A 12,665-nucleotide genomic window follows, 5' to 3' on the forward strand; every position below is an offset into this window, starting at 1 on the left:
ATACGCGACCACTCGACATGATTATTCTGCACTCTCACATGCTAGATTTAAAGTCACTACATCAAACTGCAATGTCCTAATTTGGTGCTTCACAGAGGGAGAGGATCATGCTCAGGTTGTGTTGAGTGGCTGTATAATTCAGTCTGGATACTGTTTGTTTAATTGTGGTGTGTAGCGCCTTGCCAAATTTCTATCCTGCATGGTCTCAACCATCTACTTAACGTGTCATCTTTACGGTCAGGCTCATTCTGTGGGAAGTCTGGAATGTAAATAAGGATGAGGTATGATCTTTTGGATTTAAGGAATGAAAGACACACGAATCAAGACTAATAAAAGCTTCACAGTCCTTAAAAAGTCCTGAAGGCTTCTGCATGACTATGGAAGAGATCTGCAGTAATTTCAAAGGAATTCAGCGTGAATTCTGCATAAATCCTGCAGGAAGATTAAATGTGAGTCATCCTGGAGAAAGATTGTCAATGTTGTTCACCCCTCCATCTCCCCTCCTCTTCCTCTTGTGCTCTACAGAGCACGAATGCCACCTGTTGCTGATTGACTTGACAGAATGGACATTTAGAAGAAATGTGTAATGCTACTACTACTACTACTACTACTACTACTACTACTAATAATAATAATAATAATAATAATAATCTTTCTCTAGCATGACTCACCCGTCCTCTAATTCCGCACATTTCCTTTTTAGGTCCTGTGAGATTTCTTGGCTTCCTGCAGGAATTCAGGAGGATTTTTTTCCTGCACAGGTTGTGCTTTAATAATTCTGCATGGCCGCCTTTTATATGTGAACCTGCAGGATGACAAAGGCCAAAAATGACATCAGGAATGGTGATTTCTGGAATCACTCAAGGTCATTAATCTTTTGAAGTTTCCCTCTAGACATGTTTAAAAAACTAGGATATATATAAAACTGCTTTGCTTTAAATAATAATTTGTGTTAAGTGTGTTTTTATGTTAAAAAATGTTAAATTATCCAGTTAAAAAGACTTAAAATTAAAAATTTTAATTGAACTTCATTTTCAAATCTTTTACTTCTCTGGAAAGTCCAGTCTCAGAGTGTTTCAAGTTTTTTACATCACACTTATGTAAGTTGCATACTGGTCTATGAATCATAAAACAATGTACAGATTAAATGTTCTTCATAGCCCTGCATCGGTTTGTTCATTTTCATTTGTCTTTGTTTCATGTCACACACACGCACACACACACACACACACACACACACACACACACACACACACACACACACACAAAATCTGTCCTCTTCAAGTTTTTGTTTATTTGCCTGTGAGGGAGGAGGGATAACATTAGAATATAAATGACAAAAATCATCTCTCAGCTTTGAAGAACTTGTTAAAATGGTAGGAAACAGGAAGGAGGGATTCACTCTTATTGAAGTCTACTGGATAAGATGTGATGTCGGTTCTCCATTAGATATTTCAGTCTTATCTGACTGTCTGAACAGGAAGAGAGAAATTAAAAGCAAAAGCACTTCCAGCCCTCACAAAGTAACTCTAAAGGTCACTGATATATGTACGTGTTTGCTGAGCAGAAGCAACCTAATGCAAGGTGTCAGAACCATCAAAGGACATCAGGGGACTGAAATGCCATCGTGTTTATTCCACAGCTGACGCCAAAGTGGCTTTATGGGAAATTTAGACAGAGTTCACAATAGGTGTCATGGGGCCGTCTTTACAGCATCACTTATCGCCGAACACAACAATAACAAAGTGAGTCTTATTTCTGCTTTTTCTTGAAGCTGCGTGTTTCAGATCTCCATAATTTCCAGTTTTTCCAGATCCATTTCTCACTTAGTCATGTTAAATCAGCCAAACAACCTTTATTTCAGTTTAGTTTGAATGTGAGTATGTTCAAACTGCTGCTTACTACCCTCCATAAAGACCGAGAAATAAACAGGATAGACTGTTTGAGGTTTTTTTTTTTTTTTTTTTGAGGTACCTTGACTTCTTTTTTTATTATGCAGTATAAGAAAATGTTGTACTCTGTAATACTAATAGTGGCAAAGATGAGATAGTTCAATTAAGGACCACATGTTAGTCATCTTTTCGACAGTCTTGTAATCTGCTGACCTTCATGGGTTTGTTGCTGCTGTTAAGTGAAGTGTTTGCTTTTATAGTCAGTGTTATTAGTCTTTTCTAGCACTTTCTTTAATGTGTTTTCTGACTTCCATAAAGAAAACTGTTTCACAAAGAAGCATCATTTTCCTTTCCTTTCCTATTGTGCTGCATAGGGCTAAAATTGCAGAAAATTTGATGTAATTTGATGTCCTATAATTTGCAATTGCGTGTTCCTGGCAGCAAAAACTGAGTGATGTGGCTATTTTTGGCCATTTGTGCACCGTGGAGACTTTGAAGAGAACCTGATGGCATCCAGTGTCTTTGTGACAGTTTGCCTGACGATGGCGGTCAGGTGCATGCAATCATAGCCTTTGCTATTATGCAATGGTAATTAAATGGGTTTTCAGTGTACAATAAGCGACAGCTGCATGTAAATGCCTGCAAATAATTAGTTTGAGAGCAGCTTGGTCGTGCTATTCCAGCAGAAAAGGGCTGTTGGGTTTAGTGGTTTTTAAACGTCATTTATGTGTAAATTACAAAAGTTTTAAACAGTAAATTTTACAGGTTCTTCTGTTGCTAAGTCACATATCATATCTCGTTTGTTTAATCTGTGCACAAACAGAATTGTAATAGTATAGGCGTCCAGGAAGATTTCTAAGTGGTGTTAAGTTACTCTTTAATATTATCAGTTCTCCATGTCCTCAAATGTCTACAATAAATTGTCTTTGCTTCTATCATGGTCCGAAAATGCTGTGGGTTTGTGACTTGATCACATGATCGGTGCTAATTCAGTGTCACTTTGTCAGTGTGTTTTCTTCAGCAGTAAGTCGGTTTACTTTGACAGTTTTAATGAACAGCTGTTTTTTCACTACATGAGTTTAACACATAAAACAGAGATTTTAATGTAGATGCAGGAGTGGATATACATCTTTTTTCTTTTGGCAGCAGTGTAAATAAACTGTTTTTTGTAATGAGGTTGAGTGAGGAGCAGTGAGAAAACAGGAGTACACAGAAAGTGCAGGAAGGGGGAGACAAAACTCCATAACATAACTGTAACGTCAGGCCTGTTAGTATTTCGTATCATCATATAATCTGGAATATGCAGTTCTCAAATACTAATGGCAAAAATCCATTTTTGTTCTGTTACCACTGGGACAGGATCAGCTGAGGATTTAAAAGCTTGATCCCATGTGAGGACTGAAAGGTAGCAGCAGTTCTGCCTGTGATGTCTGCCCACATCTGAGCCACTGACACTTTTTATTCTGACCTTGGTAACAACCGGAATGGCTCCCAAAGGAAGGGTGTTAATGTTTCTATGAGAGCGAGCTCCCACGGGAGCACTCACCTCAGTCACAAACACCTTTACGAACTAAACTATGATAGCTTGTCATTTTATGATGGTGCAACATCCATTCTGAGGCCAGCAGAAAGGAGGGAGGACATATACTTTACCCTTTAATGTGTGCATTCTGTTAATCAGCAGCACTACTGTGGAAAAAAACTGAAATGGCAGATTGAAAATCAATGCTTTCACCAAGCAACAACAGAAGTGAAGCACATTTCCTAATGCTGCACCTGTTTTATGAGAGGCTGTGTTTACAGTCCACTCTGTCTTCCAAAAAAAGCTGCATTGTTCTGCTGCCGGTCTCTAAGTGTTATTAGAGGAGATGGGCTTTCACCAGGAAACTCAAATACTTCACATATATCAAATACAAAACATGGAGGAATAGGTTTGAACCTTCTCTTCCACCACCTGGTAAACAAAACAAAACAAAACAAAAAAATACCAGATACTCAATGACCACCACGGTAGCAAGTCTCATGTCAGCAAAACGGCTGCTTGTACAATATCTATAAAAAAATATGTAAAAGTATGTTTTATTATTTTACAACATTGAGTCAAAGTGGCTTTAATGTGGCTTTTTGTTACTGATCAACAGGAAGAAAGCACAGCAGTGTCAAAGTGAAGACAGATCTCTATGAAGTAATTGAAATTAATGACAAGTAGAAAGTACTAGTTTGCAGCAGTTTTCAAGTCAGTACTTAGACGATATTACAGCCTTGAGTCTGCGAATAGATCTGTAAGCTTTGCACATCAGGACGCTGCAATTTTCCCCTGTTCTCTCTGTAAAGCTGCTCGAGGCTTTGTCAGGTTGCATGAGGATCATGAGTGAACTTCAAGTCCGGCCACATATTCTCAGAGACCTGGACTCAGCAGCCGCTCAAGGACAATGATGCTGTTGTTTTTAAAACATTCCTGTCTCACTTCGTCTCGATACTTGGGCTCATTCCTTTGCTGGAAAACAAATCTTGCCTTAAGTTGTGGGTTTCTTGTAGCCTGGAGGTTTTCCTCTAGATTTTTCTCTGTGTATTGGTGCATTTATGTGACCCTCTGCCCTCGCAAGCCCTCCAGATTCAGGTGTATTTATACTGTGAGCAACCTGACACTCCTTGGCAAATCTCAGCTGATCTCCATTTCACTAATCATGTGACTTTTAAAACAAACTGGCTGCACCACTGATGATTTTGTGTCCTGTTAAGTAGTTGAATATTAAATCCTGTAGAAATGTCTTTTACTTTGACAGTAAATGATATTTTTCTTTGGGAGCAGAGTCACATTAAAACCACATTAAGTGCCCTGTGATTCATTTCTGCTGAACAATAAAATATGACGAAATTAATGATTTTTATAAACTCTAAATGAAGATTAAATCAAGGAACGAGATTATGAGGTTATAAAACTCTTTCCGAGATAACAAGACTTACCTTTTTGAGTATTGTGACAGAATTCAGCAGCCCCACCCTCTCAAGGAAAGCTCAGCATACAGATGATTTCTGTACTCAATAATTTTGAATAACTACAGTGAAATGTCCATCAGAGGTTCAGCAGTAACTCACAAATTCGAGGCAGCTTAAAATTATAAAAATAATCTTTTAATATAAACTACATATTCAGTGCACAAAGAACAAATGTACAAATCATAAACATAAACTTTAAACATTGATTGAAACATAATGTAAGCATGTTAAAAAAATCAATTAACATGGTCATGTGAGTTAATATCTTAATTAGTTAAAGTGATCAGCATAAATAGGACTGTAAATAAATTATGAGCCTTCTTTCTCTGCCTCCAAACATCTTTGGCGAGCAGGTTGTCGTGATTTATTTCCCCACTGGACGTCTACTTGGGCCATTTGCAACTGCGAATAAAAGAAGGATCATTATGAGTATAAAATATGCATGAATTCACACACAGGAGAGAGCAGAACCACTCAGGCAGCCTTCATCCAGGACAAACTGACCACTTTATTTTATTGAGTTCATCGTGCATGTCTCAGAAGCTGCTGGAAATACAAATACAACCCCGACTCCAAAGAAGTTGGGACACTGTGTGAAATTGAAAATAAAACAAAATGTATTCATCTGCAAACAAACTGTGTTTACCAGCAACAGGTTCAAAAAGTGTTCCTGAGTCCATTTCGTATCCTTCATGCAATCATGTGTTCACAATGCGGTGAACCTCACTCCATCCTTGCCAATTTTCCATTTATGTGGGTCTTATTTGGGTCAAAATCAAAATCAAAATGCAACAATCCAGTTAGCAATTTCATATACTCCTGGATGTTCAGTGACCATATTAAAGTGAAAATGGAAAAGTTGTTTGACATTTCATTTCAAACCTCCTCCTCTAAAATGGACAAAATGAAAATTGTCCACTTTAAAATCAAACAGCTTTTCCATTTTCACTTTAATGGTCATTGAACAGCCATTTTCATTTTCATTTTGATCCAATTAACACAAACCCAAATGGAAAATTATTATGCTATTGTGGAATTGCATCTTCATTTCAAGTTAGCAAGTCATTGTAATAAAGTCCCCTATGGGCTTCCATACTGGCCTACCTGCAGGAGGCTTGATCGAAATGTTGACGCTTATGGGCACAGATGGAGGAGTTGAGTTGGCAGCGATGGATCGGTGTTGGCTGGAGAGTCGGCGCAGGTAGAGGAAGACAATCACAGCGCTCCACGTCTATCTCACAGTCGGGCATCCATGAACTGAGAGGAAAGTCTAAGCAGGAGGTAATAATGGTGCATTTAAGTCTCAAAGACAGTATAAGTAGAAGAAAAGACATCTTGTGATCTGAATCTCCATATGATAACATACAGTACAGCAGTTTGGACATACTTTGATAATGAACTTACTGTATCTTCAGTTCACTGTAATGCATCAGTAAAAAGTTTTCATTTTCAAACTTAGTCTACAAGTGTACAGCCCCACCCGATTCTGACTTGAGTGACATCACTTGAGTCAATCTATCAGACTTTAAACAGCTGCAGATTAATTTCATTGTGGATTAATCTGCTGATTATTTCTTGGTTAATTCATTGATTGTTTGGTTTATAAAACGCAAGAAAAGTAAGAAATGTGGTCACAGTTATCCAGAGCTCAAAGTGACACCTTCAGATGTCTTGTTGTCAGTGGCAATGCTCGGGTCTCTTGGGACTCCAAGCAAGAAATCCCTGGGGCCCCCAACCCACCTGTGCATGCTGCAAAAATTTGGTTTTGGCACACATAAATGTACGTTTTCCGGGACATTTGAGATGAATACTGAAAAAATAGATTAGTGGTTCTCAAAGTGAGGTCCAGGGACCAACAGAGGTCCCTGAAAGCCCAGGCCTATCAATAATCGTTGTTGTAAATAAGTGGCTGGGGTCCCCCTAGTGGCTGGGGGCTCCAAGCAACTGCCTGGCTTGCCTGTCCGCAAGCCCCGCCCCTGCTTGTTGTGTCTGATCAACAGTCCAAACCTCAAAATTATTGAGGTTATTGTGATTCATGGCAAGGGAAAGAACTAAAATGTCACATCTGAGAAGCTGAAACCATGAAATATTTGGCCAATTTGGATGAAAAATGACCAGTGATAATCACACACACACACACACACACACATACACACACACACACACACACACACACACGCACGCACGCACACACACACACACACACACACACACACACACACACACACATATGTTTACACGGCATAGTCATTTTAAATGAAAATGACATCTTCATGAATGCAACTAGTAATGATAGCTATCAAGAATATATAGTGGAGTAAAAAGTACAATATTTCTCCCTGGAGTGGAGTGGAAGTACAAGTACAGCACTAGAGTAAATGTACTAAAATGTATTTACACTCCATCACTGCCAAAGTGTCACTATGTTGACTTCCTGGACCACATGTTTTAAGTACAGTTGTTTATATAAAACTGAAACAATGATGCTCTGTCCACTGTTTTTAAAAGCTGTTGCACACATCCCAAAGGCCTTTATATATGTTTGTGCACACACTCACACACACTCACACACACACACACACCTGGTGCGCTGGAAGGGTAAGGTATGCATCTGTCACTTGAACAATCCCAAATCAGCCCACTGGCACAAAGCCTCCTGGAGTCCTCTGCCTCTGACAGCTGTCCCATCGGAGAACAACTGCCAATGAACCACATGGATTAGAACAGTAACAAAAAAAAAAAAAAAATGATTTGAGAAATAAGCTTGAGGACTGAGCTTCTGGACTCACCCACTGCTCCTTGGCTGAGCATTACGTCGTATTATAGCGGGCTCCATGCAACTGCACTCTGTATGATTAGCTACTTTTATCAGGACTGGTTCGGGTACAGACTTGAATGGAATGACACTCAGGACCTGAGATACACCGACACACACACACACACACACATAAAAACACAGTGAAAACTAGTGCAGTGGTTTCAATACTCAAATCCTCAGAAAAAAAGGCTAAATGGGTCAGAAAAGGTCAAAAAGGGTCAAAAGGAGATTATCTAAGATGCTCACAGTTTTATTCACATATACAGTAGTTGTGTTTCTGCAGGTGAGGCCCTCTTGATTGCAGCAGCCACTGCACCTGTCAGTGGGAAAACAAAGTCACATCTGGGTAAAGTGATGCACATGGCAAAAAAAAACAAAAATGTAGAGCAAATTTCAAATCATATTGGGTCAAAGGTAAATTTAATCTATGTGGATACACATACAGAAGAAAAAGGAATAGCTTGACATTTCTGGAAACATGATGACTCCCTTTCTGAAATGAGATACCAGTTGGATGCCACAGCATGAAGTTTGATGATGTTAAAGCTCTGTTTTCATGTTGAACCAACCTGTGGACGGACACACAAGGCGGTTTGAAGAAAATTGAGGGGTCGGTGCCGAGCTCCTTGGCCACGTCGACACACGTTTCCCTTGGCATGCACTGAGTCCGCTGCCACTCTTCATCTATGGCTAAATGGGAGACACACAATGTTTGTAACCACATCGACACACATGCACAGACCTGCACCTAACATGTCGTTAATCCAACCTTTGAGTATCTCCAGGCTGTAGGATTCGGCAGCGTAGCGTGTAGAGCGGTGCGAGCCCACTGAGGGTGGAGATGAGAGGGTCTCTGGCTGCTGCAGTCTCAGGCGACACTTCCACAACTTCCAGTCAGGAAAGTTTGCAAGCCTCAGCAGCTCATCCAGGCTGGAGGCTGAGCGCACCTTCCTCTCCCTCTGCTCTTCCCACAGCTTCATCACCTGCAGGCACCACAGTCAAGCATCATGTAATGTTTCACATTAAGATCACTGTACTGAAAAATATGCTCATGCACAGCTCTGAGGATGGTCATGTCTGACTGTCCACCGCTTTGATCCACACTGACCCTGGACAAAAAGTAGTATCATTTAGCCTATTAGAAATATAAAGAAATATAATTTAAGTATTAAAAAAAGTCATTGCAAGTACACTTTTACACTTCATTTTAAGTGATATAATACAATTGTACTGCAAGTGTGTTATGAATTCAATGGTGTACTTCAGTACACTTAAAGTTTGGAAAAAGTTGTGCCAATTTAGCAAATATTTACACGCCAAGTATACTCAAGTATTACTCAAGTGGTAACAAAGGACTACTTGAGTTCACTTAAGTATACTTGAAGATGACAAAAATAGCACAAAGTGTACTGAGTACGTTCTTCAAAAAGTATCATTTAAGTTTTTTTTTTTTATTTATTTATTTTTTGCCCGGGGAAATATCTTAAAAACTAGATGGATTGTCATGACATGTAGTTCAGACATTCGTGGTCCTCAGCGGATGAATGCTCCAGACTTTGCTGATGAATTTTTCTCTAGTGGCAACATGAGGTTAACATTTGTAGTTCAGAGAGAATATTTTGGAGAATATTCAATGGACTGACTTGCAAATTATTACAGATATTCAAGATCCTGAAAAGATTACTTCTACTGACTTTGGTGATCCTGACTTTAACTGTAGCACCAACATTAGGCGGACACATGTGGCTCAGAGTGAACTCTCTCAACAGCTATTGGATGGGCATGTTGTTGAATGACTTTGGTGATCTCCTGACTTCAACTCTCATGCAAGCATGAGGTTAACAAGTCTGGTTTAGAGTGAAATGCCTCGATAACCATTGGATGGATTGTCGACAAGGACAAAGGATCAATTTCGATGACTAACTTTCGTAGTGACAGCTGTAGTCGCACAGCAGTAATATTTTTGTTGCACTGGGGAATTTTTGAAGGAACCATGTTGTGGATAAATTTCACAAACTAAAATAGAAGAGGGTAAATGTACTTAGTAGCATCAGTAGTGTGTTAGCATTCTGATGTTTGCATTTAGCTCAAAACTCACAGAGCTTCTAATGCAGCTGTAGAGTCTTATTAGAAAACATTCAAGCAAAAACAAGCAAAATATAATAAAAAACTGAAATGAAAGTGAAATGCATGTGCAGCTACATTATGCGTATTATTTGCTGCTACCACGTGCTTTACACTGAAGCTGAGTTGACATGACAGTTGCTGTCGTGTGGAGTGACTTGGAGCACTTGGCCTCATGTCTCGCCCATTAGTCAGAGTGTGATTATCAACAGCTGCAGCCGCGGATTTGTGTGTCCGCTCGGGTCTGTCATATACCTCCCTGAACCCTGCTCATTCTGACGTCCCATGACCCTGCTGTCAAAGAGCATGCATTTCTATACGCTAGAGGGATGACATGCAGCCAGGTTTATACCCAAGACATCTGAAAACCAAACCACCACCATGCATGTTGAGAGAAGGCTGCAGTGTCGTGCACTTTAAAGCACATGTGCCGTATGTATGCACATGCAGACTGTTTAAAGTATAAAATGATCCTTGCCACCTCTGTATAGAGAGAAGCACTGTGATTCAGGAGTGGGAGAAAATCAGAAAACCACCTGTTGTGCTACCCCAGATGGGCAAGTTCCCATGAAGACATAAACCAGAGCAAAATGGAACGATTAGATTTGTATGGTTTGGACATGTGATGGAATGCAGAGTAATCTCATGCACTAAATCTAACATGATGTCCTGCGTGAATGATTTGTACTGTTTTGTTTTAGTTTCATCTTGCTGAAATTTTAATAGACGTTGAAAAGCCAAGGATGTGAGCAGGAGAGGAGTTCAAATTCAGGACTTCTCAGGCTCATTCTTGAGGTGGGAAAGCCAAAGCCTGATACCGGATGGTAGCTCTACAGCTGGGATGGAGGCACATCAGAGAAGACAGTCATGGAATATTGCACTTGTCTGCACAATGTTTGCTTTATTTCCTTTGGACAACTGTAATGATCTGAGCCCTCTGATGTGCTCTGATGTGTTCAGTGTGTTGTGGAACAGAGGGTGGGGCAGGTTGGCTGGCTAACCGCTTCCACTTAAATCAGAGAAACAACAGAAAATAGGGAGGTTTCCCCTTTGCAATTTCTACCAGGGGATAGACCCACTAATGAGAAACAGAGAGCGAGAGCGCCTGAGTGAGGGATATAAGGATGGAGGCGTGCAGGGGTTATAGCGAGAGAAAGTGGGGAGAGACAGAAATAATGGAGATGAATGAGAGGAAGAGAAAGGAAATCTATTGAAGTATAAGAGTTCAATGGTTCAGTAATCCCCCTGATGCAGATCCAATGTCGAAGTGCATTTCCGCTTTTTACCACTTGCAAGCACACACATTGCTGTCAATTCCTTTTTCAGTGCACAGAGGACGGTGAACACATGTGAGTGTGCTGCACTGGCAGCTACTGGTTTATGAGATAATGAGTGAAAAGAAGCGACAAAACACTGCAAAAACAAATGAAATCAAGCCCTGAATGCATCAAGAATATAAGAGCCATGTAGCGCTTTAATTTCTGCTCTCTGGTTGGATGCTGGATAATACGTTTTAGGTTTTTTTTTTTTTAGCACAGAGGGGAGCAAAGTCTCTTATACATCAGCTGCAAAAAGCATTTGCAAGACCGCTTTGATACGTTTTACATACACTTAAAGCTTTACGCCACACTTACCCTACTTCCTCCATCTCTGTGCATGCTGTGGCCCATGTTGATCCAGCTCAGCTCCACCACCAGAGTCACCAAGCAGGAGATTCTGCACAGAGTCCGTTTCATCTTCATCATCATCCCTCGGCTCTGCTCTGCTCTCTCTGAGGAGTGCTCAGTAGTATGGGCTTGTCTCCTTTCGCTGCTGGCAGAAAGCACTGACTCAGTTTCCCAGAGCAGCTGAGTCCCTCAGACCACACACACTCAGTCCTCTAAGCGCAGGTATGTGCAGCCCAGACTGTTGATCTCTCAGCTGCACAGCGGAGAGTGTGTGCGTGTGTGTGTGTGAGCCACACGTAACCTGTCACAGCAACCCAGACACCCACGAGCCAAATGGAGGAGGCTAAAGAGGCTTTAAAGCATGCACCTCTTACTGCAGAGGCTTTGATGCAGAACCTGAGGTGTCCAGCTCAATAATGAGGCTACTAGGAGCTGAAAATTACTTAAAAAAAACAAAAAAAAACAGAAAAGAAGTCAAGATTCCCTTTAAACTTCTTATCAGCACACTCCCCTTTGTCCAAATGGGTTGAAGGCCTGTGAGATGTTCCAGGGGGCTGTAGCTAGACTATTATAACAAATTCCTCAGGGTTCAAAATCTTTTCAAAACCACCTCCTGACTGGCTGCTGACTTCGGGCTTCCCTTAACTGCTAATGTCAGTGGTTACAAAATCTGTATGTTAATCTTTCCCTGCATCAGTCTTCAGTCATCCAGATCCAACTGTGGTTAGTCCATGTAAAAAGCCCCTGAGGTGCAAGAGTAGCCGCACAATTCCTTCCTCTAAGACGAAGGCTAAGTCTGAAAAAGCTATGAGAAGCTGTCTGTCTGGATGTCTACCCTGATGTCACTCCCACTGCCGCTGGTCCGGCCGCCTCAAAGCTCGCCTTTTTATTTGCTTGTGTGTTCCCGTCTTCCCTTTTTAATGTCTGTTTGTCAAGTGATCAAATCCCCTGCCTCTTAAATCCCGTATCAGTGTCTTTTCCTCTGGAGCTGCCAAACCGCACACAGCCAAAGAGCAGTAACATGTGTTTTAAATGTGATCCAGACCTCCGTAACGTGTGAGGGGAAATAAGATGCCAGCACCACCCCTGTCCCACCGACACCCCACCCACTCACCCATACAGGCCCATTTGACTCAGGATGGAATCTGCCAGGAAATAACATAA

General features: G+C 40.8%; 1 protein-coding gene across 1 annotated transcript; it reads right to left on the reverse strand.

Moving 5' to 3' along the window:
• Positions 1 to 5,005: 5,005 nt before the first annotated feature.
• On the reverse strand, positions 5,006 to 12,542 carry vegfd (vascular endothelial growth factor D). Its single transcript, XM_076731209.1, has 8 exons — positions 11,469 to 12,542; positions 8,480 to 8,693; positions 8,280 to 8,400; positions 7,957 to 8,026; positions 7,682 to 7,806; positions 7,475 to 7,590; positions 5,997 to 6,162; positions 5,006 to 5,294 (listed from the first exon to the last, which is right to left on the reverse strand). The coding sequence occupies exons 1-8, from the start codon at positions 11,580 to 11,582 to the stop codon at positions 5,276 to 5,278; spliced, it is 945 nt and encodes a 314-aa protein (XP_076587324.1). The 5' UTR covers positions 11,583 to 12,542; the 3' UTR covers positions 5,006 to 5,275.
• Positions 12,543 to 12,665: the final 123 nt, after the last annotated feature.

The sequence above is a fragment of the Chaetodon auriga genome, chromosome 1, assembly GCF_051107435.1.
Source record: "Chaetodon auriga isolate fChaAug3 chromosome 1, fChaAug3.hap1, whole genome shotgun sequence".
NCBI lineage: Eukaryota > Metazoa > Chordata > Actinopteri > Chaetodontiformes > Chaetodontidae > Chaetodon > Chaetodon auriga.